The sequence below is a fragment of the Megascapheus bottae genome, chromosome 3 (genome assembly GCF_031878675.1).
Source record: "Megascapheus bottae isolate mThoBot1 chromosome 3, mThoBot2.hap1, whole genome shotgun sequence".
In the NCBI taxonomy this organism is placed as follows: domain Eukaryota; kingdom Metazoa; phylum Chordata; class Mammalia; order Rodentia; family Geomyidae; genus Megascapheus; species Megascapheus bottae.
This window is the reverse complement of record NC_143511.1, coordinates 90,562,970-90,584,521: the sequence shown is the minus strand read 5'-3', so window position 1 is coordinate 90,584,521 and position 21,552 is coordinate 90,562,970. Positions and strand designations below refer to the sequence as shown.

At 58.3% G+C, this 21,552-nt stretch overlaps 1 protein-coding gene across 2 annotated transcripts in view; it reads left to right on the top strand.

The window, feature by feature from the left end:
* Window positions 1–21,552, top strand: part of Exd3 (exonuclease 3'-5' domain containing 3) — a 135,643-nt gene that overhangs the window by 27,375 nt on the left and 86,716 nt on the right. Inside the window, exons 4-17 of one of the 2 annotated variants that reach the window (XM_090331034.1) lie at window positions 1,652–1,825; window positions 2,047–2,214; window positions 6,300–6,353; window positions 7,191–7,330; window positions 13,704–13,795; window positions 14,644–14,717; window positions 15,598–15,636; window positions 17,320–17,486; window positions 17,768–17,909; window positions 18,320–18,530; window positions 18,684–18,793; window positions 18,980–19,145; window positions 19,223–19,416; window positions 20,628–20,789. In XM_090331034.1, coding sequence (XP_090187160.1) covers window positions 1,652–1,825; window positions 2,047–2,214; window positions 6,300–6,353; window positions 7,191–7,330; window positions 13,704–13,795; window positions 14,644–14,717; window positions 15,598–15,636; window positions 17,320–17,486; window positions 17,768–17,909; window positions 18,320–18,530; window positions 18,684–18,793; window positions 18,980–19,145; window positions 19,223–19,416; window positions 20,628–20,789 — 1,893 coding nt within the window. The remainder of the gene's footprint in view (window positions 1–1,651; window positions 1,826–2,046; window positions 2,215–6,299; window positions 6,354–7,190; window positions 7,331–13,703; window positions 13,796–14,643; window positions 14,718–15,597; window positions 15,637–17,319; window positions 17,487–17,767; window positions 17,910–18,319; window positions 18,531–18,683; window positions 18,794–18,979; window positions 19,146–19,222; window positions 19,417–20,627; window positions 20,790–21,552) is intronic. The other variant, XM_090331035.1, reaches the window with a different exon arrangement.

Below are 21,552 nucleotides of genomic sequence, written 5' to 3'. Positions count from 1 at the left end.
ATTAATTCTTTTCTTTTTGAGTCTGGAATTTCCACAGTTTGTCTAGGAGAATTTCTTCTCTGGTCCTGGCTGCTAGAATTTCTGTCTGTCTCTACCAGAGGGGAAGATTCTCCTCCTCGAAGTTGGGGGATTTTTCTGTTATTTTGTTAACTAAGGTCTCAGTGCCTTTAGTTCTGAATTCTCATCTGTGCTAATTGTGGGTGGGTTTGATCTTTTCTCCAAATCTGCCATTTCTTAAATGTCCCTTTGCTACGTTCTTTGGTGTTGTTTGTCAGTCCTAGGGCTTGACTCTGTCCCTGAGCCTCTGGGTGCTCCAGGCTCCCACTCCGCCCACAGCCTCTCTGTGCTCGAGGCTAGAGCTCTAGTCACAGCACCACTTTTTCTTTTTCTGAGTAGTTTATTGGGTTAAAAGTCTCATGGACTTTGCCAGGGCTGGCTTCGAACTGCAGTCCTTAGATCTCAGCCTCCTAAGTAGGCTGGGTTACAGGTGTGAGCCCCTGGCGCTGTCCATCCATCACCTGAGCACCAGCGATTCTCCCTGTGCCAGCCCTTCAGGTGGCTCTGCGCCTGCGTGTTTCCCAAGCACGAACCTGAGCTGGTGTCCACGCTGCAGCTCCTACCGCTCCACCTCAGAAATGGCACAAGGGGTGCTGGCCTGGCTCGAGCAAATACTGGGCTGTCAGTGTCCACAGTGTGCAGCCTACGTTGGTAACAGCTTGCTTTAAACCCTGGCTGGGGTTTGTTGTGGCTGTGACCTTTGTTTTTGTGGTGCTGGAGTGTGAATGCAGCCTTGCTCGTCTTGGCGCTTTGCTGCTGAGCCTTTCTTCAAGGTGGACTGTGGCCTGCCCGTTGTAGGCTTCCCCCCATAGCTCGAGTGGAGATGCCATGACACCCGCTCCTCCCATTGAGAGGGGGCCTCAGGACTTCCCTTCCCAGCTGGCCTGGACCGCAGTCCTCCCAGTGCCTGCTGCCTGGCCGGCTGTGGGCCGAGGTGACTGACACCTCTGTCTACATTGACCTCACACCCTGGTCAGTCTGATGCCAGCCTCTTGAGTAGCCAGGATGAGCAGTGTGGGCCTGGATCGGGAGCATGGCCTAGTGGTGGCCTGCTGGCCGAGCATGCACAAAGCCCTGGGTTCGAGTCCCTGGAACCACATACACAGGAAAAGCTGGAAGTGGTGCTATGACTCAAGTGGCAGAGCACTAGCCTTGAGAAAAATGTATCCAAGGACAGTGCCCAGGCCCCAGTTCAAGCCTCACAACTGGAAAAAAAAGGCGTGCGCCTGGTTCTTAAATCCGGGTGAAACATTTATAAAGCAGAGCACAGCACAAGGACTTGGTTCCCCCATCTGCCACTCGGAATGAGCTGCCAGCACGAGACATTCTGTGTGGTTCTCATTCCTTTTCCTCTGCTCGCCTGTTGCTGCTCTGCTGCTCGTTAGCGTGGCCAAGGCCAGGCCCAGGGCCTTGCGGTGCAGTGAAGCAGAACAGTCTCTGCAGCCTGAAAAGTCACAGGAGTGGAGGAGGCAGCTGAATAACGAGTTACCCTCTCCTCTGATCCCCTTCGTTTTGGAAATCTCTGTCGGTGGGGAAGGCTTATCAGGGTGCTTGGAGCAGGAGAGAACATGATGGTGAGATTTTGTGTCTCTAGCTCCAAGAGGAAGCCTGGCGGGGGTTTGCTGCCCTGGACGACCCGCTGGCCAGACTGCTAGACATCCTGGAGGACCGTCAGGGCGGCCAGAAGAGGGGCTGCGTCCTGAAGGCCTGGGTCACCTGTGAGCTGCAGCGCTGGCTGCAGGCCCAGCCACTCCCAAGGCCAGCCCAGGTGAGCCCGGGCCCGGCGTGCAGGCTTCTTGCCGAACTGGAGTGGGTAAGGCCTGAAGGTTCTTGGCCAAGACGCTGCCCGTGAGCCTGGGCTTCCTCCATTGTGTGCCACTGCTCTCTGCCTGTGAGCACAGGCTGTGACTTCTGGGGCCCGGCCCAGCTCCGAGCCAGTGCCAGCCTCTGTGCTAGGCACACTCCGCTGAGCCGGGGTCTCCTTTCCAGGAAAGCCTGAGGGTTGCACAGCTGCAGGCCCGTGCACTCCATGTCCTCACCAAAAGCTCTCCTAAGCTGGCAGAGCCGCTGGCCAGCCTCTTCCAGCTGCACGACGCAGACAGGAGCTTCCTCCTGGCCCGTGTTCACCACCTCCACCAGGAGGGCCGGTTCCAAGAAGTGAGTGACTCTCCGTGCCCTCCTCCCGAGGGACGGGGATCCAGGGAGGCCCTTCCTCGGCTGGGACTCAGGGGGCTGGAGCTGGTATGGAGGGGCCCAGGGCCTGGTGGGATGCTCAGGGTTCAGTATGTGCCAGGCATCTGGGTCCCAGAAGCCCTCTACACTGCTTGAGTTGAGAGCTCAGGGCACAGCCCGGCCTGCCTGCCCGGCCTTCACCGCCTCTGTCCTGCACACACTGGGGCCTGGCAGTCTAACAACCCCACTGTGTGCCCACCAACACAGTCAGATTTCAGCAGGAACCACTAAGGTAGTCTGACCAACCCCTCCTCTGCTTCTTTGCCACATTGTTATTTCATTAATTGGGCTGTTTACGCTTTGTGCTTGCTTTATGCCAGGTGCTGGTCTTGGTCTGAGTTTTGGCAGTGAACTCCATAGCTAGAAATGTTCAGCAAAGGCCTAAGAGGAGGATGCAAAACAAAGGTTCCATGCCCCAGGCCTGCCTCTGCAGCAAAAGCCTAGACTCAGGGCGGGCACTCGGGGGACACAGGATAAATGTAGAGGCAGAGGGTGGGAGCTGCCCTGTCCGTGGAGCCCGCTGGTAGGCATCAGATTCCTTGTCTTAGGTGTGGTACCGAGGCCAGAAGCAGCCTCTGGAAGAGCAGAGTCTGGCAGCGGAGAGGCTGCGGGAGAGAATAGGTACAGCTTTTGGAATCAAAATGGACTCTGAAGCTGGGTGCTGGTGGCTCACACCTAGAATCCTAGCTGCTCAGAGGCTGAGCTGTGAAGATCATAGTTCAAAGCCAGCCTGGGAAAGAAAGGCTATGACAATTCTAATTTCCAGTGAACCACCAGCAAACCAGAAGTGGTGCTGTGGCTCAAGTGGTAGAGCTGTAGCCTTGAGAAAGCCCAAGGACAGTGCTCAGGTCCTGAGCTCAAGGCCTAAGCCTGGCGAAGAACAAGGAGGAGGAAGAGGAGGAAGAGGAAGAAGAAGAAGATAATGATGATATAGGGGAGGTAGAGCACAAGCCTTGAGCAAAATAGCTCAGGTTCAGCATCCAGAGCCCAAATTCAAGCCCCATGACTGACTGGGGAAAAAAGGGGGGGGTGGGGACTCCGAGTCTCCACTAGCTCTGCGAGCTAGAAGGTTCTAAGGAAAAACTAAACCTGACATCCCAGGCTCAGGCCTAGCTAGGCGCTCTGAGCTGACCCTGTTCTGGTCAGTGTGGCCAGCAAGGTACGGGAAGCCTGAGCCACCACTGCCGCTGCAGGGGGAGCTGTGCAGCTCCTGCACAGCGTGAGGTCTGCAGGCTCCGCAGGGCGGTGGCCGCTGGGGTGGGCCTGCCGTGTGCGCTGAGCCCGCCATCCCAGGCCTCACCTCCAGCCTGCTGCTGCCAGGCGTGAGGAAGAGCACAGCAGGGGGAGCCCTGCCCCTGCTGTGGGGTGCAGGGGTCAGAGCCAGGGGCTCCCGACTCCCGGCCTGGCCCTCTGAAGTGGGCAGCACTGGGCCTTGCCAGCCGGGGCCCCTTTGCCTCTCACACCTGTCTGCCCTTCATCCACGGCTGCTGAGGGGCCCTGAGGAACGAGGTGGCTGGGATTCGGGGCTCGCTCCCGTGGTGTGCGGCTGAATGGAGGCCGTGCCTGGGGAAGTGCAGGCGGGCAGAAGGACGGCTGGCGTTCCCGGCGTCTTCTGTTACACTCCGGCCTTTCAAAGCGTGTCTGGGCTGGTGAATGTGCCTCCCTCACACGCAGAGGCGGGCATCCCGACACAAAGGAGGCTCTTGTTCCACACAGACCCCTTCAGCGAAGAAAAGCCATTGTCCCCGAGCGGGGCCGCCCGGCAGGCGGTGCATGCTCCACTGCCACCACTGCGCCCGCTCCAAAGGGCCGCATTCAGGCCTGTCCGCCCGGATTAGCCGGGGCTCACGACTCAATGTGCTGCGATATTTCATGTGGAGGGCAGCGCTGGCTCAGGGCAGGGTGAATGCCTGCTTTTGTCTGCTGAGTTATTTTATTTACATTTTTTAAACAGCTTATCAAGGTAAAAAGATAGCTTTGCTTAAAAAAGAAAAAAAAAAAAAAGCCCTTGGCTCCAGGCCCATTTAGAGGTGAAGGCTATACAGGCTTCGAGGTCCTTGGCCATGGAGACCGGGCCTTTGGCCAGCCCGGGCACCTGCCCAGGCTCTCCTGTCCTTTTCATAGGGGCCCCAGGGAAATCGTGGGACATTGTTCCAGAAGGCCACTGCCCCAGACCCGCTGAGCTGGCTTGCGTTTTTCCCCGGGAAAGGCCCACTCCTCTGCCTACCTGACCACGTTTGCCGAGCACTGCCTGCCTGCTGTCTGCACTGTCCGGGGCCCTTCCTGGTCGATGCCTGCCACCCGGGGCGGCAGGAGGAAGGAAAGCAGGCTGGTGCCAGGAGCGCGCTGCCGCCCTCACAGCACACCCCACGTTCCATTGCCCCTGCTCCCTGGAGTGGGTGTGGAACGGTCACGCGTTGCCAGGCAGGCAGGTGACCGAGACCCTGGGCTGCCTGGGGCCCGTGCACCCAGGAGGTGTGCTCTCACCTGCAGGTGGTCGGGACCCACCCTGTGTGGGTCCAGACCACAGTGGCCCCGGCTTGAAGCTCTGAGTGGGGATCCCAGAGGAGGTGTTTCCATGGCCGCACGGGCCCAGGCCAGCCTCGTCACCGGGCTGTGCTGGAGTGGGACTGGGCAGGCTCCCCCTTGACTTGACCTCCAGAATGTGCTCAGAGGACTCGGCCCAGGCAGACTGGACCCTCCCCCCACACACATCGCCCAGGCCACAAGAGGGCAGCCTGGGTGCACCGAGTCTGCCCTCCATCGGTTGGCCTGTGCTCCCACGATGCCCACTTGACAGGTGGGGTCTGAGCTGTGTGCCTAGGGCCCCTCCTAGGTAAGGAAGGCCCGCGGTGTGCAAGGTGCCGGCAGGCACTCTGACTTCCTCTGGCTCTGAGCCTTCCTGTGACACTGCCTGTGTCCCCACCCCGGTATGTCCTCCGCAAGCCCTGTGCCTGCAATCCCCTCCTCACCCTGCACCTCTTCCCCACACTCAGCGCAGCCCTCTCTGGGTGCTACGCCTTCGTCCCTAGCTCCGTGTGTCCTCCCCCTGCCCAGCATGCCCTCCCGTGCCCTGAGAACCCCTCGTGCCCTGTGCCCCCTTCCCACGCCCTGGAGACCCCGCCCCCCATGCCCTGTGCCAGTCAGGGCCTGGTGAGACCCAGCCCCATGGATCCAGGCCAGACTGGAGGCGCCTGGCCAGCCAGAGGGAAGGCCTCACCGTCCTTGCTCTGCCCTCGGGGCTGGACGCCTCCAGGCCTTTCCCAGGCCGCTATTTTAGGCCTCTGTGAGCTGCCCGGGTTGGGGCGGGGCACCGCTGCTCTGGGGGCCGCTCCCGCCAGTTATTTTTGCTCATAATGGGAGCACAATATATAGAAATTATTAATAGCAGCTCGGGCTGTGGTACGTGCAGGCCGTCAGGCCCCGGCATTTGCTCTGCCCAGGGGTGGGAAGGTTTGTGAGTTGCGCTGCCTTTCCCATCCTAAGGCTGTCCAGGCGGGGCTGTCACCTCAAGGCTCTGTAGAGCCTGGAGACCCCTCATGTCCTCCTGTCTGTCTGTCCTCTGCTTGTCCCCCATGGCTGAACTTGGGGCACCTTTGAGCTGCAGGTCTCCTGTCACGTGGAAGGTGCTCAGAGGAACCTCAGGCTTCCAGAAAAAGTGTGGCCTCCTCTCACCCCCACCCCTCAGGCCTCCAGGTGTGAGATCCCTGAGGTCCTCTCTGGGGATGTGCCTGAGGGATATGGGACCAGAACAGGTGCACAGGTCAGGGGCTGGGGCCTCTGGCCTGCCCTGACCACAGGAGGAAGGGTGACTCCACCCCCACTTGGTCCCTCCAGGGTGGCCGGGTCTGAGCAGGGGCTCTGAGGCTCCCGGAGCAGCACAGCTGTGTAGGAGGTCCCCATCTGTGGGACCTGTGCCTGTGGTGGTGAAGGGGGTGCCCCTCCCCGCCCCTCCCTGCCACCCGTGGCCCTACCCTGGGCATGTGGCATAGCTCCCTTTGTGTTGCCAGGCAATGGTGCTGGGCACGAGGTTGAAGCTGCAGCCAGAACTGGATATTGAAAAGGTAAATAAATGTCTTTCTCTTGCACACTGCTTGAGCTCATTTGCATACAGCCCAGGTTGCCAGAAACGGGGCTTGGTGGAGCCAGGTAGAGTTTCCTCCATGGAGTCCCGGGTCAGGGGTCAGGGGTCAGGGCCGCCCGCAGCCATGTGCCTTCAGCACCGTGATCAGAGTCCACCACAGGCCTCAACCAGGCACGATTCTGGGTTCAGGTCTCCCACCTCCCGGGACTGGCAGCCCCATCTCTGCACCCTAACAGGCCAGCAGAGGAGACCTTGTCTCCTGGGGATCCCAGGTGGATGGCCTAGTCCCTGAGGCCACCGTGCCTGCAGCCCAGCTGGGCCCCACAAGGACGTTGCATGGCTCACCCCCACTGCAGGAGCCCACTGTGCCCCGGAGGGGCTGCGTGCACACTGGGGTGCTGTGCCCGTGCCTGGGTGCCGGGTGAGAGCGCCACCCCTCCGTGGCTCTGGGCTCTGCGTGGTCGGGTGTGTGTGATGGTGGGTGAGGGAGGGGAGAGGGCTCTTCTGCAGGGGGCTATGGCAGGGCTTTTATCTAAGCTTGGTTCTTACCAAGTGGATAGTGTGGCCCTAATTATGATTTGGCTACCAAGGAAACCTGCCAGGCGTGCTGGCCCATCCTGCCTCTGCCCAACGCAGGCAGCACAGAAGGTGACCACTGAGCCTCTGGAGACCTCTAGCCTTGGTCGTGTGAGTGGCCGAGGCCTGTGTGCGTGCGTGCACGTGCGTGTGTGCATGCGTGCATGCGTGTGTGTGTGCGTGCGTGTGTGCGTGCGATCAGGGCCCCGCTCTGGGCCTGAGCACACGCTGTCTCTCACAGATGAGCGTTCCATTGCTGCTCCAGGACAGACTGGACCTTGTGAAGAACTATGTGGCCGACTTCCCAGACCTGCAGAGGAGGCTGCTGGTCCTCATGGACTCCTGGTGCCAGCCTGGCTTTGACATCCGTGCGCTGGCCAGGTACGTCCCACGGAGGTGTGGTCAGGGTTGCCCCAGTCCCACAGAGGCCTGGCGCCGAGTGCTGAATGGCCTTCTGGGGATCCAGGATGGGGCTCCCCGGAGGCTCTTGCCAAAACCCATGGAATCCTAGCTACTCTGGAGGCTGAGAACCGAGGATCACAGTTCAAAGCCAGCCCAGGCAGGAGAGTCTGAGACGATCTCTAGTAAACTACTACAAGAAGTGGCGCCGTGGCTCAAGTGGTAGAGTGTTAGTCTTGAGCAACAATAAAGCGGGGGGGGGGCACTGGTGGCTCCTGCCTGTAACCCTAGCCATTCCGGGGGCTGAGATCTGAGGATCGTGGTTCAAAGCCATCCCGGGCACAAAAGTCTATGCGACTCTTATCTCCAATTAACCACCAGAAAAGGGGAAGTGGTGCTGTGGCTCAAGGGACAGGGCAGTAGCCTTGAGCTGAAGAGCTCAGGGACAGCGCCCAGGCCCAGAGTTCAAGCCCACCAACTACCAGAAAAAAGAAAAATTAGGTAGAAGTTGTTCATCTGGTGGTTTTTTTTTGTTTTTGTTTTTGTTTTTTGCCAGTCTTGGGCTTGAGCTCAGGGCCTGAGCGCTGTCCTTGGGTTTTCTCAAGGCTAGAGCTCTACCACTTGAGCCTCAGCGCCATTTCCGGCTTTTGTCTATGTATGTGGTACGGAGGAATCGAACCTGGGTCTTCGTGCATGCTAGGCAAGCACTTTAACATCTGGTTTGTTTTTGTGTTTGCTTTTTCCAGTCCCGGGGCTTGACTCAGGGTGTGGGCACTGTCCTTGGACACTTTCTGCTCAAGGTTAGCGCTTTGCTACTTGAGCCACAGCGCCACTTCTGGCTTTTTCTGTGTATATGGTACCAAGGGATGTGGTACCCAGGGCTTTGTGCAGGGCTTCGTCCAGGGCCTAGGGTTAGAGTGCTAGCAGGCAAGCGCTCTACCACTAAGAAGTTAGTCGGTGTGTATATATTGCCAGTCCTGGGCTTGAGCTCAGGGCCTGAGCACTGTCCTTAGACTTTCTCAAGGCTAGAGCTCTACCACTTGAGCCTCAGCACCACTTCCAGCTTTTTTCTATGTATGTGGTACCGAGGAATCGAAGCTGGGTCTTCATGCATGCTAGGCAAGCACTCTACCACTAGGCCAAACTCCTGGCCCTGTTTTATGAGCACATCTTTTGGCTTTTTTAACAGCATCTTTCAAAGAGCAAAGCTTCTTATTTTATTGAAGTCCATTTTGTCAGTATTTAAGAATTTTTATGAATTATGTGTTCAACGCTGTAGCTGAGAATCAAATGCATAAATATCTTTCTATGTGCTTGCTTCTAGAAGTTTTATATTTCAGAATTTATTTAGTGCCAGTACTAGGGCTTGAACTCAGGACTTAGACAATGTCCTTAAGCTTTTTTGTTTGTTGTTGTTCAAGTAGGGCACCCTACCACTTAAGCCACAGTTCTCGGCTTCCAGCTTTTCGTTGGTTAACCGGAGATAAGAGTTCTATGGAGTTTCCTATCTGGGCTAACTGAGACCTATGGTCTTCAGAGCTCAGCTTCCTGAGTAGCTAGGATTATAGGCATGAACTGGTGTTTTAGTCACCACCACACCCCAATCTCTCCTCTTTTTATCTTGTTGTTTGTTGATTTGTTTTTCAGATATTTGTCACGGTGACAGAAAGCTGATGTCCTCAGTTTTCATTTTTCTTAAAGATATTGTGTGTGGCTGAGTGCTGGTGGCTTACACCTAGAATCCTACCTACTCAGGAAACTGAGAACTAAGGATTGCAGTTCAAAGCCAGCCTGGGCTACCCGCTCCAATTAGCTACTAAGAAAGTTTGAAGTGGTCGTGTGCTAGCTATGAGCAAGAATTCTTAGGAATAGCACCTAGGCGCCGAGTTGTTTGTTTGTTATTGTTGTTTTAATGTGTATATAAAGTTGGTACAATTCTGATTACAAAAATATTTAATTGGGGCTGGGCGCAGTGGCTCACACCTGTAATCCTAGCTACTCAGGAGCCTGAGATCTAAGGTTCAAAGCCAGCCAGGGTACTAAAGTCTATGAGATGAGACTCTTATCTCCAATTAACCACTAGAAACCCCAAAGTGGTGTTGTGGCTCAAGGAGGTAGGGTAGTAGCCTTGAACTGAAGAGCTCAGGGACAGCATGCAGGCCCAGAATTCAGACTCTATGACTAACCAAAAAAAAAAAAAAGAAAGAAAGAAAGAAAAGAAAAAAGAACCACAAATTTAATTGGACCAAGAATTTGGCCTAGTGGTAGAGGGCTTTCCAGCATGCATGAAGCCCTGGATTTGATTCCTCAGTACCACATATACTGAAAAAGCAGGAAGTGGTGCTATGGCTCAGGTGGTAGAGTTCTAGTCTTGTGAAAGCCCAAGGACAGTGCCCAGGCCTTGAGTTCAAGCACCCGGACTGGCAAAAAAATTCATTTACAAGTTCAGTTCCTTTCATGTAGGGCTGTTCGGGATACCAGTATTTTTGAGTAAACTTTGGTTGCTTATCTTTCAAGGGATCTACCTATTGAATCTAAATGGTCAAATTCGCTGACTTGAAGTTACTCACAGTATTCCCTTTCTATTTGTTTGTCTGTTTGCTTGTTGAGACAGAGTCTCACTCTAGCCCAGGCCGACCTGAACTCTCAATGCTCCTGTGCCTGCCTCCTGAGGGCTGGGATGGCAGGTGTGTGCCACCACTCTGACCTGGCCGTCCCTTTCTTATCTGCGGCATCGGTAGTGATGTCCCCTCTCATGCCAGTGTTTTTCTCTTGTCTACCTGTGCTTCCTTTCTAGGTTATTTCTCACAGGTTGGTCTTCCTCTTCCTTTTGCATTCATGGTGACTTCATATGAAAGAGCGTGTGTGGTGGTTTGACCTCTAGAGTGCTTGACTGTTTTTGTTTTCTCCAGCTTGGTTCCTGTGTGTGTGCGTTACTGGGAAGCTGCTTGGTTTTCCTGGTCTGCCGTTAAGCTTTATTTGATCAGGGCAGAAGGGTGTTGAATCACAGACCTAGAGCCTGGTTTCTGAGGCAAGCACATGCCTACCACTGTCACTGGCAACTGCAGACGATGAGGTCACGTTAGTTCTGGGTTGTGGGCATCTGCCCTGCCAGCACTCTGCCCAGCACTCTGCCCAGCACTCTGCCCAGCACTCTGCCCAGCACTCTGCTGGGTCTTCTTGCATGTCTCCTCTCTGGACTTAGGAAGTTCCTTCCCACGCATGTACGCCAGCGAATTCTCAAAGGAACCCTCTGCAGAGCGTGTCTGTCCCTGGCCCTCTGTCCTGACATTCACCCCAGGAGATGTGGTAACCCCCACCCCACCCCATACCGCAGCTCATCCAGCTGGGAGGATGGGCTCAGAGGGGCCTCCTCCACCTGTCCACAGCATGCGCCCCCTGCTCTCCCGTGCCTGAAAGCCACCCGGTTTGTCTGGTTCTTGGTTGTTCCAGGCATAGACTCAGTTCGGCCCTGTTACTCTAGAAGCATCACGTTGGTGGTGAAACATGAAGTGCTTGTGCTCTGAATCTGGGAACAGGACAAGGACATTTCAGATGTCCTGAGGGTCCAAGCCGGTACACGGAAACAGGGGAAAAAGCATCAAGCATCAAATTCGGTGCAAAAGGATTTGTTAGCGAGGAGGGAAATCTATAGATACGCCGTTGGAATTAGTAAGTAAACCACACCACTGGTGGTGATTTGGATTTCTGTGCTGTCCATTCCTCTTGGTTGTCCCAGTATAGTTGAAGCTGGAGAATCGGAAGGAATGGGTTTTCTTAGCTCGCCCTTTGGGAGGCTCCACGGCTTCTGGTGGGGCGCTGGTGGCTGCACAGGAGACACGGTGTGTGGGGCCTCACCTCACAGCAGCCACTCCAGAGAGAACTAACTCACATTTGGAGACCAGGCGTGGGGCAGAGCAGAATCCCAAGAAGCCACAGCACTGGGAGGTTCTGCCATGCTGCTGGCATGCAAGCTTGGGGATGCCACCTCCAGAACCAGCAGTCCCACGGAAACCAGTTTGCTGGTGAGACCCGCTTCAGGAAGCTGGCAGATTTGCCAGCAGGGGACACAGACTGCTCTCCAGAGCCCAAGCCAGGTACTGGCTGTCTGCTGAGGCCACCCGGCTACCACAGTCCCTCTCTGGAACTGAGCTGCCAGCTGTAGGCCAGCCTTGTACATGCTAACGCAGACCATTCAAACTAGGGTTTGGCCAAGAAGAAAGAAACACATGGGGCCAGGAGTGTGGCCTCGTGGTGGCGTGCTTGCCTAGCATGCACAAAGCCTCAAGTTTGATTGCATACACAGGAAAAGCTGGAAGTGGAGCTGTGTATGGCTAGCTGGCCTTGAGCAAAAGAAGCTCAGAGACATTCTAAGGTCCTGAGTTCAAGCCCCAGGACTGGCAAAAAAAAAAAAAAAGAAGGAAAGCAAAAAATGGGGAGGGAGCGTGGCTTCGTGGTAGAGTGCTTGTCTAGCATGCACCAAGACCTGGGTTTGATTCCTTGGTACCAGGTGCATAGAAAATGCCAGAAATGGTGCTGTGGCTCAAGTGGCAGAGTGATCTGAATAAGGATCACTGTTGAGAGCCAGCTCTAGCAGAAAGGCCAGGAGACTCCTCTTTTGTTTTGTTTTGGTCAGTCATGGGGTTTGAACTCTGGGCCTGGGTGCTGTCCCTGGGCTCTTCAGCTCCAGGCTACCGCCCTATGCCTGGAGCCACAGCCCCACTTCCGGTTATCGAGTGGTTGATTGGAGGTAAGAGTCTCATGGACTTCAGTGTCCGGGCTGGCTTTTGACTGAGATCCTCAGATCTCAGCCTCCTGAATAGCTACGTGCGAGCCACCTCGCCCAGCTTCTGGGAGACTCTTATCTCCAATTTAGCAGTAAAATGCCACAACTTGGACTGTAGCTCAAGTCGTAAAGTGGTAGCCTTGAGCATAAAAACTCAAGGACAACACCCAAGCCCTGGGTTCAAGCCCCATTAAAGTATCAGATTCTGGGGCATTGTAATTTTAAAAATATTATTAAGAAAAAGGCTTTATAAAGACTTAGAAGATTGACTTGAAAGTATTTCCCAAAAACTGTTACAAAAGAAGGAAGTAACAGGGGCCAGGAGTTTGGCCTAGCGGTAGAGTGCTTGCCTAGCATGCATGAAGACCCAGGTTCGATTCCTCAGTACCACATACATAGGAAAAAGCCAGAAGTGGTGCTGTGGCTCAAGTGGTAGAGCTCTAGCCTTGAGAAAACCCAAAGACAGTGCCCAGGCCCTGAGTTCAAGCCCAGGACTGGCAAAAGGGAAAAAAAGTAACAAATGAGAAAGATGTTTTTAAAAATTAGAAATCCAGATTGGTACCAGTGTCTCATGCCTGGAAGTACTCCTAACTACTCAGGAGGCTGAGCTCTGAGAACCATGATTTGAAGCCAGCCTGGGCAGAAAAAAGTCTGTGAGAATCTATCCCAGCTACCCACTCAAAAACCAGAAATGGTGCTGTGGCTCAAAGTGGTAGAACGCAGCCTTAAGCAGAAAAACTGAGAGACAGTGCCCAGGCACCCATGTTCAAGCCCCATGACAGACAAAACAAAAAGAAAAAGAAAGGAAGGAAGAAAGGATTCCAACAAAGAAGACCCAGCATCCAAATAATGGGAGCCCCAGAAAGAATGGAGAGAGAACAGAAATGGAGATCACAGGAGGTTACAGACAGGCTCCAGAGCCTGGTAGAAGGACAAGAGGGCAGAGGGAGCAGATGGAACCCGGATGGAAGGAAACCACACGCAGGCGTGCACAGAGGTAGAAAAGAACCCCAAACCTCTGAGAGCCTCACGCCAGAGGTGAGCAGTTCCGGCGGCTCTCCGGTCTCCCTGCTGGCCCCGTTGGCGCAGCAGCCTGGCCTTCGCCCAGGCGTCGGAAGGCTCCGGAGTTCTCGGTCCCATGTGAGGAAGGATCAACTTTCTTGGACATGGGCCACCCCCAAATACATCCCAGGAACTGTATCCAGGATACTTCTAGAGGCTTCACTTTACCACAACCTAGCAAGTAGAAGAATGCAGGGGGCAAGGAGAGGCATGAGTAGATTCTGGGGTGTTGCTGCAGGAGGGAGGAGGCAGGAGGGCCCTGGGTGAGAGCAACAGGAGGTAAGGCCCCCGCCCTGCGGGCAGCAGAACTGCGGGTGGTGTCCTCATGGTTGACAGAGCTGTGAGTGCAGAATGTGTGGGTTCTGCTAGAGACTGACATGGTTACCTTGTGGGAAGGAAGAGTCACCCTGCGTGAGTGCCAGGCCGTGTCTGGGGGCATGCCAGCTGGCGATTTGGGGCCACCTAGAAAGGAAACATCCAAGGGACGAGCAGGCTGTCTCCCCCCAGGCAGTACCCGCAGCTGGCGGCCGTGACGCTGAGCTCCAGAGTGCTGTGCCGGAGGCTGCGGAGTCTGCAGCGGCAGTACCACCTGGACCCTGGTGAGTGGCCTGAGGGACCTGGGGATCTGCCACTCCCTGATGGGGGGCCTCCTGCCCTGGGGAGCCAGGCTTCCGGTCCTGCCCACCTCTGCCTTCCACGCTGGGGCCACCCAGTGGGGTGGCCATCTCCCTCTCCTCCCGCCACTCTCCCCTACCTCCTCCTTCTGGAAGTTGCCACCAGGCATTGTTAACTTGGACCCTGGGGCAGGGGCAGGGGCTGGGGGGGGAGTAAAGGGGGGCAAAGCCCCTGAGGCACTCCTACCCTGCCTGCCAAGTGCAGACCAGGGCCTCCCTCCCTCCCAGCCCTGGCCCCACCCCGTCAGGCCTGGGAGCAAGGATGGGACCTGAGGGTGCCTCTGGTGCAGAGGCTCCTGTGAGGTCACTGCCAGCAGTAGACCGGCAGCCTGCCAGGACAGCTGGCCTGCAACCCCAGGAAGGAAGAGTGGTGTGTGCGCGTGTGCTTTCCCTTGGGGGCGTCGGGAGGCTGAGCGGTGCATCAGGCCTTGCTGCACCCTGCCAGCTGCGCCGGGCATTCAGCTCCTGCCTTGAGGAGCTGGTCCTGTCCGAGGAGGCAGGAAGTGTACAGCTGGCCCCACACTGCCAGGAAGGGCTTGCCCTGGAGAGGAGGCCAGGAGCACCGTGCCCTCAGGAGGGGTTGCTGGTCACCTGGGAGGCCCCGAGCAAGTGGCATAGCCAGGTGCTGGGCCAGGCCTGCAGAACTGGCCTGACGACAGCTCCAGGCCTCAGGGCGGAACCAGGCCTATAGCAGAAGTTAGTAGAGTCCCCCAGGCCCTCCTGCCCCTGACCCTGTGTCCTGAGCCCAGGCTGAGCCCCGCTCACTCTTTCAGCACTGTGTCCCAATGTGGTGAAGCAGCAGCAGCTGTCGGCTCTGCGGTGGCTGTGCCAGGCGCGATTTGTGGAGGTGTGTGGAGAGCGGGAGGACGGGGCCGGGCAGGGGCAGGGGCAGGGAGGGCCAGGGGGCCCTGGTGATCACCTGCCTGCCTCCGCTGGGGCTCCACCAGCCATAGCTGCATGTGCAGAGGCTTCATTCCCCCAGCCATAGCGACGTGTGCCCCAGACCAGACATGACCCCCATGACCCCCACCCTCATCCTGTAACCCTGTGTGCCCCAGACCAGATGTGACCCCCACCCTCACCGTTGTAACCCTGTGTGCCCCAGACCTGACGTGACCCCCACGACCCCACCTCACCCTGTAACCCTGTGTGCCCCAGACCAGACGTGACCCCCAAAACCCCTCCTCACCCTGTAACCCTGTGCGCCCCAGACCAGACATGACCCCCACAGCCCCACCTCAGCCGGTAACCCTGTGTGCCCCAGACCTGACGTGACCCCCACGACCCCACCTCACCCTGTAACCCTGTGTGCCCCAGACCAGACGTGACCCCCAAAACCCCTCCTCACCCTGTAACCCTGTGTGCCCCAGACCAGACGTGACCCCCACAGCCCCACCTCAGCCGGTAACCCTGTGTGCCCCAGACCAGACGTGACCCCCACAGCCCCACCTCAGCCGGTAACCCTGTGTGCCCCAGACCAGACGTGACCCCCACAACCCCACCTCACCCTGTAACCCTGTGCCCCCCCAACCTGACGTGACCCCCGACCCCACCTCAGCTGGTGGCCCTGCAAGGCCAGTGCCTCCCATCGTGGTGGACAGCTGGACCACTAGACTCCGCATGCTGGCCTCTTACGACCATGGGCTAAGTGTGAGGGTGGCCACTATGTGGCCTCTTCCACAACCCCGTGGAAGCCAGGCTGGAAACAGTCTCCTCTGCCTTTACAGAAGAGCATGTCACGGGAGAACTGGACTGACCACGTTCAGGTGAGTTGACATTGGCCTGATCTGTGCTCGTGGCCCGCGCAGCTCCTGCTCCCTCTCTCGGGGCTGAGAATGGACCTGGGGGGTGGAGTCCACCCCACTAGTGGTGCCCAGACTGTCTGTCGCATGTGTATCTGACAGCAGGTGTGTTCCCCGGGGAGCTCCTGCTCCTTACTCTGCCCCAGGAGTTCCTATGGTTTCAGGAACAAGAATGTGGTCCTGGGAAAATGGACTCTTTGGCTGGGGGCATGGCCTGGCGGTAGAGTGCCTGCCTGGTATGCAGGAAGCTTTGGGTTCGATTCCTCGGTACCACTACATAGAAAAGGCCAGAAGTGGTGCTGTGGCTCAAGCGATAGAGCTCTAGCCTTGAGAAAGACCAAGGACAGTGCTCAGGCCCCGAGTTCAAGCCCCAAGACTGGCCAAAAGAGGGAGGGAGAGAGGGAGAGAATGGGGTCATGTGACAAAATCATAGACACCCAGAGCTCCTGAAACTGCACTCAGCACACCTGCCCTGGGTGGCTTGCACAGGAGTGGGGCGGGGCCGGGCCAGCAGCGCAGGGCCTGGCACTCAGCTGGGACAGTGCCGCGCTGCTCAGGGCGGTGGGCGGGCGGTGAGTCACCAGAGAGGAAGGCACGCTCCGTGGTGAGGCCCGGAAGGCCAGTCTCCTCAGGGTGCCAAGGCCGAGCTGGCCGGAAGGGCAGCGGATATCCTGAAGAATCCGGAGGAGTTTCCACACATTGTGGTCCACGTGGGAACCCACAGCCTGGGGGAAGCGGATGCCTGAGCTGGAGCTGCAGGGCACTGCAGCCATGTGGGCCGGCGGCCGTGCAGGGCCCAGGGCATGTCGAGGCGGGGGCGCTGGGTGCTCCCTCCCTCAGGCTGGCCTGTGGCCCCCTCCACGAGGACTCCTTACCAAGGGATCCCACAGGGCCCATGTGCCACCCTTCCCTGGTGTCTCGGGGGCCTGGGGCAGAGCCTTGTCCCTGGTGGGGACACAGGCTGGCCTGGACAAGGCTTTCTCATGAGCGCTGACCCCTTTTGTCTGTCTGTCTATCTGTCTGTGCCACGTGCACCCCTGTGTCTCTCCCTAATGGTCCACCTGGGCACAGGAGAAATGAGGCACAGAGTCTGCAAGGTTTCCAGGAGGCAAAGTGGGGGGCGGGGAAGCAGGGATGGGGCTGCTGTAGGACAGAACTGATGGAGGGGATGGTGGAGGATTCCCAGCCAGACAGCAGTGGAGGAGGGTGGTGGGGAGGGGCCTAGAGGGGAGGAGGGAAGGTGGGGAGAGGCCTGGAGGGGAGGAGGGGAGGGGGATGTGGGAGAGGGCCAGAGGGGAGGAGGAGAGGGGGAAGGGGCCTGGAGGGGAGAGGCAGGGGAGGGGGAGGAGCCCAGAGGGGACAAGGGGAGGGGGGAGGGTTCCAGAGGAGGGGGAGGAGGGGCCTGGAGGAGAGGACGGGAGGGGGAGGAGCCCAGAGGGGAGGGGGGGAGGGTTCCAGAGGAGAGGAGGGGAGGGGGATGAGGAAGGGGCCCAAGGTTGGACCTGGTCACATAGAACCCTCTGCTATCCCTGAGCTGGAAAGTGGCAGTGCCCCCCCACCCCGAGGGCTGGCAGGAGGACACTGCAAGGGGACAGGGACTGTGGAAACCAGCACAGCCTGCCCCAGCCTCCCTCCTTCCACCCACAGGACCTGGTGGGCCAGAGCCCTTGGCTGCAGGAAAGGCTGGTCCGGCTGCTGACCTCCCATTGTAGCGCAGCCATGGCCTCCCAGTGTGCCCTGGACCTCTCCTTGCCTGAGGAGCAGCTGCCTGCTGCCATAGCTGCGAGGGTCCACCAGCTCAAGCTGCAGGGGAGGTGAGCAGCCCAACTGTTGCTGGGGTCCAGCTTCAAACAGCCCCTGTCCTCGAGCAGCAATCCTACAAGCCCCACAACCTGTCCTGGGCCCTGAGGCCAGGGCGAGCCCCAGACTGAGGATGCCCGGAGCCTAGAACAGTGGAGAGCTCCCCTCAGCCCCAGAGAAGAGGCCAGGGGTGCCATGCCAAGCCGGAGGGAGAAGGAGCCCCGGGAGCAGACCAGGCCCCTCCCTCTCCCCTCACAAGGCCTGGGGCAGGAGTCCACAGCTCTGCTCCTCCCAGGATCGCCAAGGCGGATTGGAGACTGGTGGAGCCACGTGAGAATTCGAAGGAAAAATACTACCAGCTGTGCCTCCCCAGGGAACACATCCACCTCCTGGCCTCCAGGGAGGCTCTGGCCCTGCACGAAGCCCGGCTGCTGCAGGTGGGCTCCCAGCTGACTCCTCGCACACGCGGCTCACAGGAGCTGTGGAGCGGAGGATTCGGGATACTGAGTTTCTGACAGGTCTTGGGCCTCTGGGTCTTGTCCCCCAGCCCCGGGGTGCCACAGAGCAGCTGTGTCCAAAAGCATAGATAGGAACTGCCTGAGTGCGGGCAGCTGCAGGCGACCCCGCCAGCCTCCGCGTGCCTGTCTCCTTGTTCTAGGGCCCGACCCTGAAATGTGGGGTGGATACTCGAATGCCTACTGGCATTCTCCTCTGCCCCAAAGCTGGGCCCTCTGCCCTGGACAGCAGGCCACCCAGATCCCACAGAGCGTATCTACCAGAGCCCAGGTCCCGTGTCTTCCTAGGCAACTGGTCCCTGCCGGCCCTAGCCGCCTTTCTCTGTCCGCAGCCTGGCCGAGTGGTTGGAGTGGACATGGAGTTCATACCTTCATTTACCGCCATGGACAGGCAAAAGGCATCACTCGTGCAGGTGGCCGACAAGGATGACGTGTTCCTGCTCGACGTGCTGGCCCTCTTGCAACCACCAGGAGGGCAGGGGGAGCAGGCCTTCTCCCGAGCGATTTCCCAGCTCTTCTCAGATGCCTCCATCACTAAGCTGGGTAAGGGGAGTCCCGGGGTGACCCCTCCCAGACGCCCTCACCAGGCCTTCCCCTCTGTACCCCCATGAGTGCGAGGTGGACGTGGCCGGTGCTCCTGGGCCACGCCTCGCCACATCTTCAGGCCTCCCTCACACAGAAAGCCCCTTCCCCTAGGTTATGGCATGGCCACAGACCTGCAGAGCCTGGGTGCTGTCTGTCCCTCCCTGGCCAACATGAAGAAACAGATTCGTGGCATTGTGGACCTGCAACCGGTGCACAAGCAGGTCAGTGCAGCCAGTGGCCAGACTCTCGTGAGCCCAGCAGCCTGCACAGCCGTGCTGGAGCCCAGCACAGGGGGCATTCCCTGACCACACCCCTGTCGCTCACCCCCGGGGGCTCTGCAGCAGGCAGGATGCAGGGCCCTTCTCCCCATGGGACACGCACCTCACTCCCAGGGCTCTGTTTGGCAGATGCACGAGGCGGATGTGGCCGCACGCCCCACCGTGGGCAAGGTGAAGAAGCCACGGGGCCTGAGCCTCCTGGTGCAGCAGCTGCTGGGAAAGCCGCTGGACAAGGCAGAGCAGCTCTCCAGCTGGGGCCAGCGGCCACTCCGGGAGGCGCAGCTTCTCTACGCAGGTGCCAAGGGAGGCAGGGAGGGCGGTGGCCTCCCCTCTGCACCCCTTATGTCCCCGTTCTCCATGACCACAATGTAGACCGGTTCTGTCCACCAGCTGCTGATGCCTACTGCCTCCTGGACGTGTACGGTGCTCTTTGCAGAGGCCCCACCCACTCCCAGATCCTAGGGGCCCTGGGCAACAACCCCCTGGGTGCCAGCCCACCAGAGGCCACAGCAGCCCCGGGCCCCCCGGGCGCCAGCCCACCAGAGGCCACAGCAGCCCCGGGGCAGGTGTGTGAAAACCTCCAGGGGTGGGGCAGTGCATGACGCCCAGGGTCCTGTGCATTTTCCTGAGGGTCCCCTTGTCAGGATTCCAGGATCGGGCAGAGGCACAGGGTTTCTTCCTCCTGTCTCAGGGAGGAACAGCACAGATGAGAAGCAGCCAGCCTCCCCTGCTTCTAAGCCTGGTACACCCCTCAGAGTAGCCTGGGGCAGAAGCTAGCACACACACAAGCACTGACTGACTCTACTGTACACATACCACACCCCTCCAGTGTACACACACACCCCTCTCCAGTGTATACATAGACCCCTCCCTCTCCAGTGTACACACAGGCCCCTCCTTCTCCAGTGTACACAGACCCCTCCCTCTCTAGTACACACAGACCCCTCCCTCTCTAGTATACACAGACCCCTCCCTCTCTAGTATACACAGACCCCTCCCTCTCCAGTGTACACACAGGCCCCTCCCTCTCCAGTGTACACAGACCCCTCCCTCTCCAGTATACACAGACCCCTTCCTCTCCAGTATACACAGACCCCTCCCTCTCCAGTGTACACAGATCCCTCCCTCTCCAGTGTACATAGACCCCTCCCTCTCCAGTGTACACACGGACCCCTCCCTCTCCAGTATACACAGATCCCTCCCTCTCCAGTGCACACACGGACCCCTCCCTCTCCAGTGCACACAGACCCCTCCCTCTCCAGTGTACACACAGACCCCTCCCTCTCCAGTATACACAGACCCCTCCCTCTCCAGTGTACACAGATCCCTCCCTCTCCAGTGCACACAGGCCCCTCCCTCTCCAGTGTACACATGGACCCCTCCCTCTCCAGTATACACAGACCCCTCCCTCTCCAATGTACACAGACCCCTCCCTCTCCAGTGTACACAGACCCCTCCCTCTCTAGTATACACAGACCCTTCCCTCTCCAGTGTACACAGATCCCTCCCTCTCCAGTGTACACATGGACCCCTCCCTCTCCAGTATACACAGACCCCTCCTTCTCCAATGTACACAGATCCCTCCCTCTCCAGTGTACACACAAACCCCTCCATCTCCAGTGTACACAGACCCCATGGAGTGCCATGTGCCCTAGCTGACAATTGCTTTCTGCCTCTCCCTGTGGAATTCGGTCGGGTTGCTAGCCACCGTGGGTAGCCAGGAGGTAGGGCTCACCTGCACCCAGTTTCAGGCTCTGGGTCTGCGGTCCTCTTGCAGGCCCTGGGGTCCCCTGAAGAGGAAACTGCTGCTAAAGTCCCTGCCAGGGCTTTCCGTGTAGTGTGTGACAGCATGCTGCACGGCCTGGCCAGGACTCTGCGCTGCGTGGGCGTGGACGCGGTCCTGCTGGGAAACAACGAGGACCACAGCAAGCTGGCTGAGGTGAGATAGCAGGGAGGCCCATGTCCTCCCCTAGTGCTCCCCCAGGGCTCCTGACAACCCCCGGCTCCCTCACGGTTTAAGACACAAAGCCCCCCCCCCCCAGGAGCCAACAGCTACCGACCTTCCTCCTCCACCTGTGCTCCATGACAGCTCCTCACCTTCCTCCTCCTGCACCTGTGCTCCATGACAGCTCCTCACCTTCCTCCTCCTCCACCTGTGCTCCATGACAGCTCCTCACCTTCCTCCTCCACCTGTGCTCCATGACAGCTCCTCACCTTCCTCCTCCTCCACCTGTGCTCCATGACAGCTCCTCACCTTCCTCCTCCACCTGTGCTCCATGACAGCTCCTCACCTTCCTCCTCCTCCACCTGTGCTCCATGACAGCTCCTCACCTTCCTCCTCCTCCACCTGTGCTCCATGACAGCTCCTCACCTTCCTCCTCCTCCACCTGTGCTCCATGACAGCTCCTCACCTTCCTCCTCCTCCACCTGTGCTCCATGACAGCTCCTCACCTTCCTCCTCCTCCACCTGTGCTCCATGACAGCTCCTCACCTTCCTCCTCCTCCACCTGTGCTCCATGACAGCTCCTCACCTTCCTCCTCCTTCACCTGTGCTCCATGACAACTTCTCACCTTCCTCCACCGTTGCTCCATGACAGCTCCTCACCTTCCTCCTTCTACACCTGTGCTCCATGACAGCTCCTCACGTTCCTCCTCCTGCACCTGTGCTCCAGGACAGCTCCTCACCTTCCTCCTCCTCGACC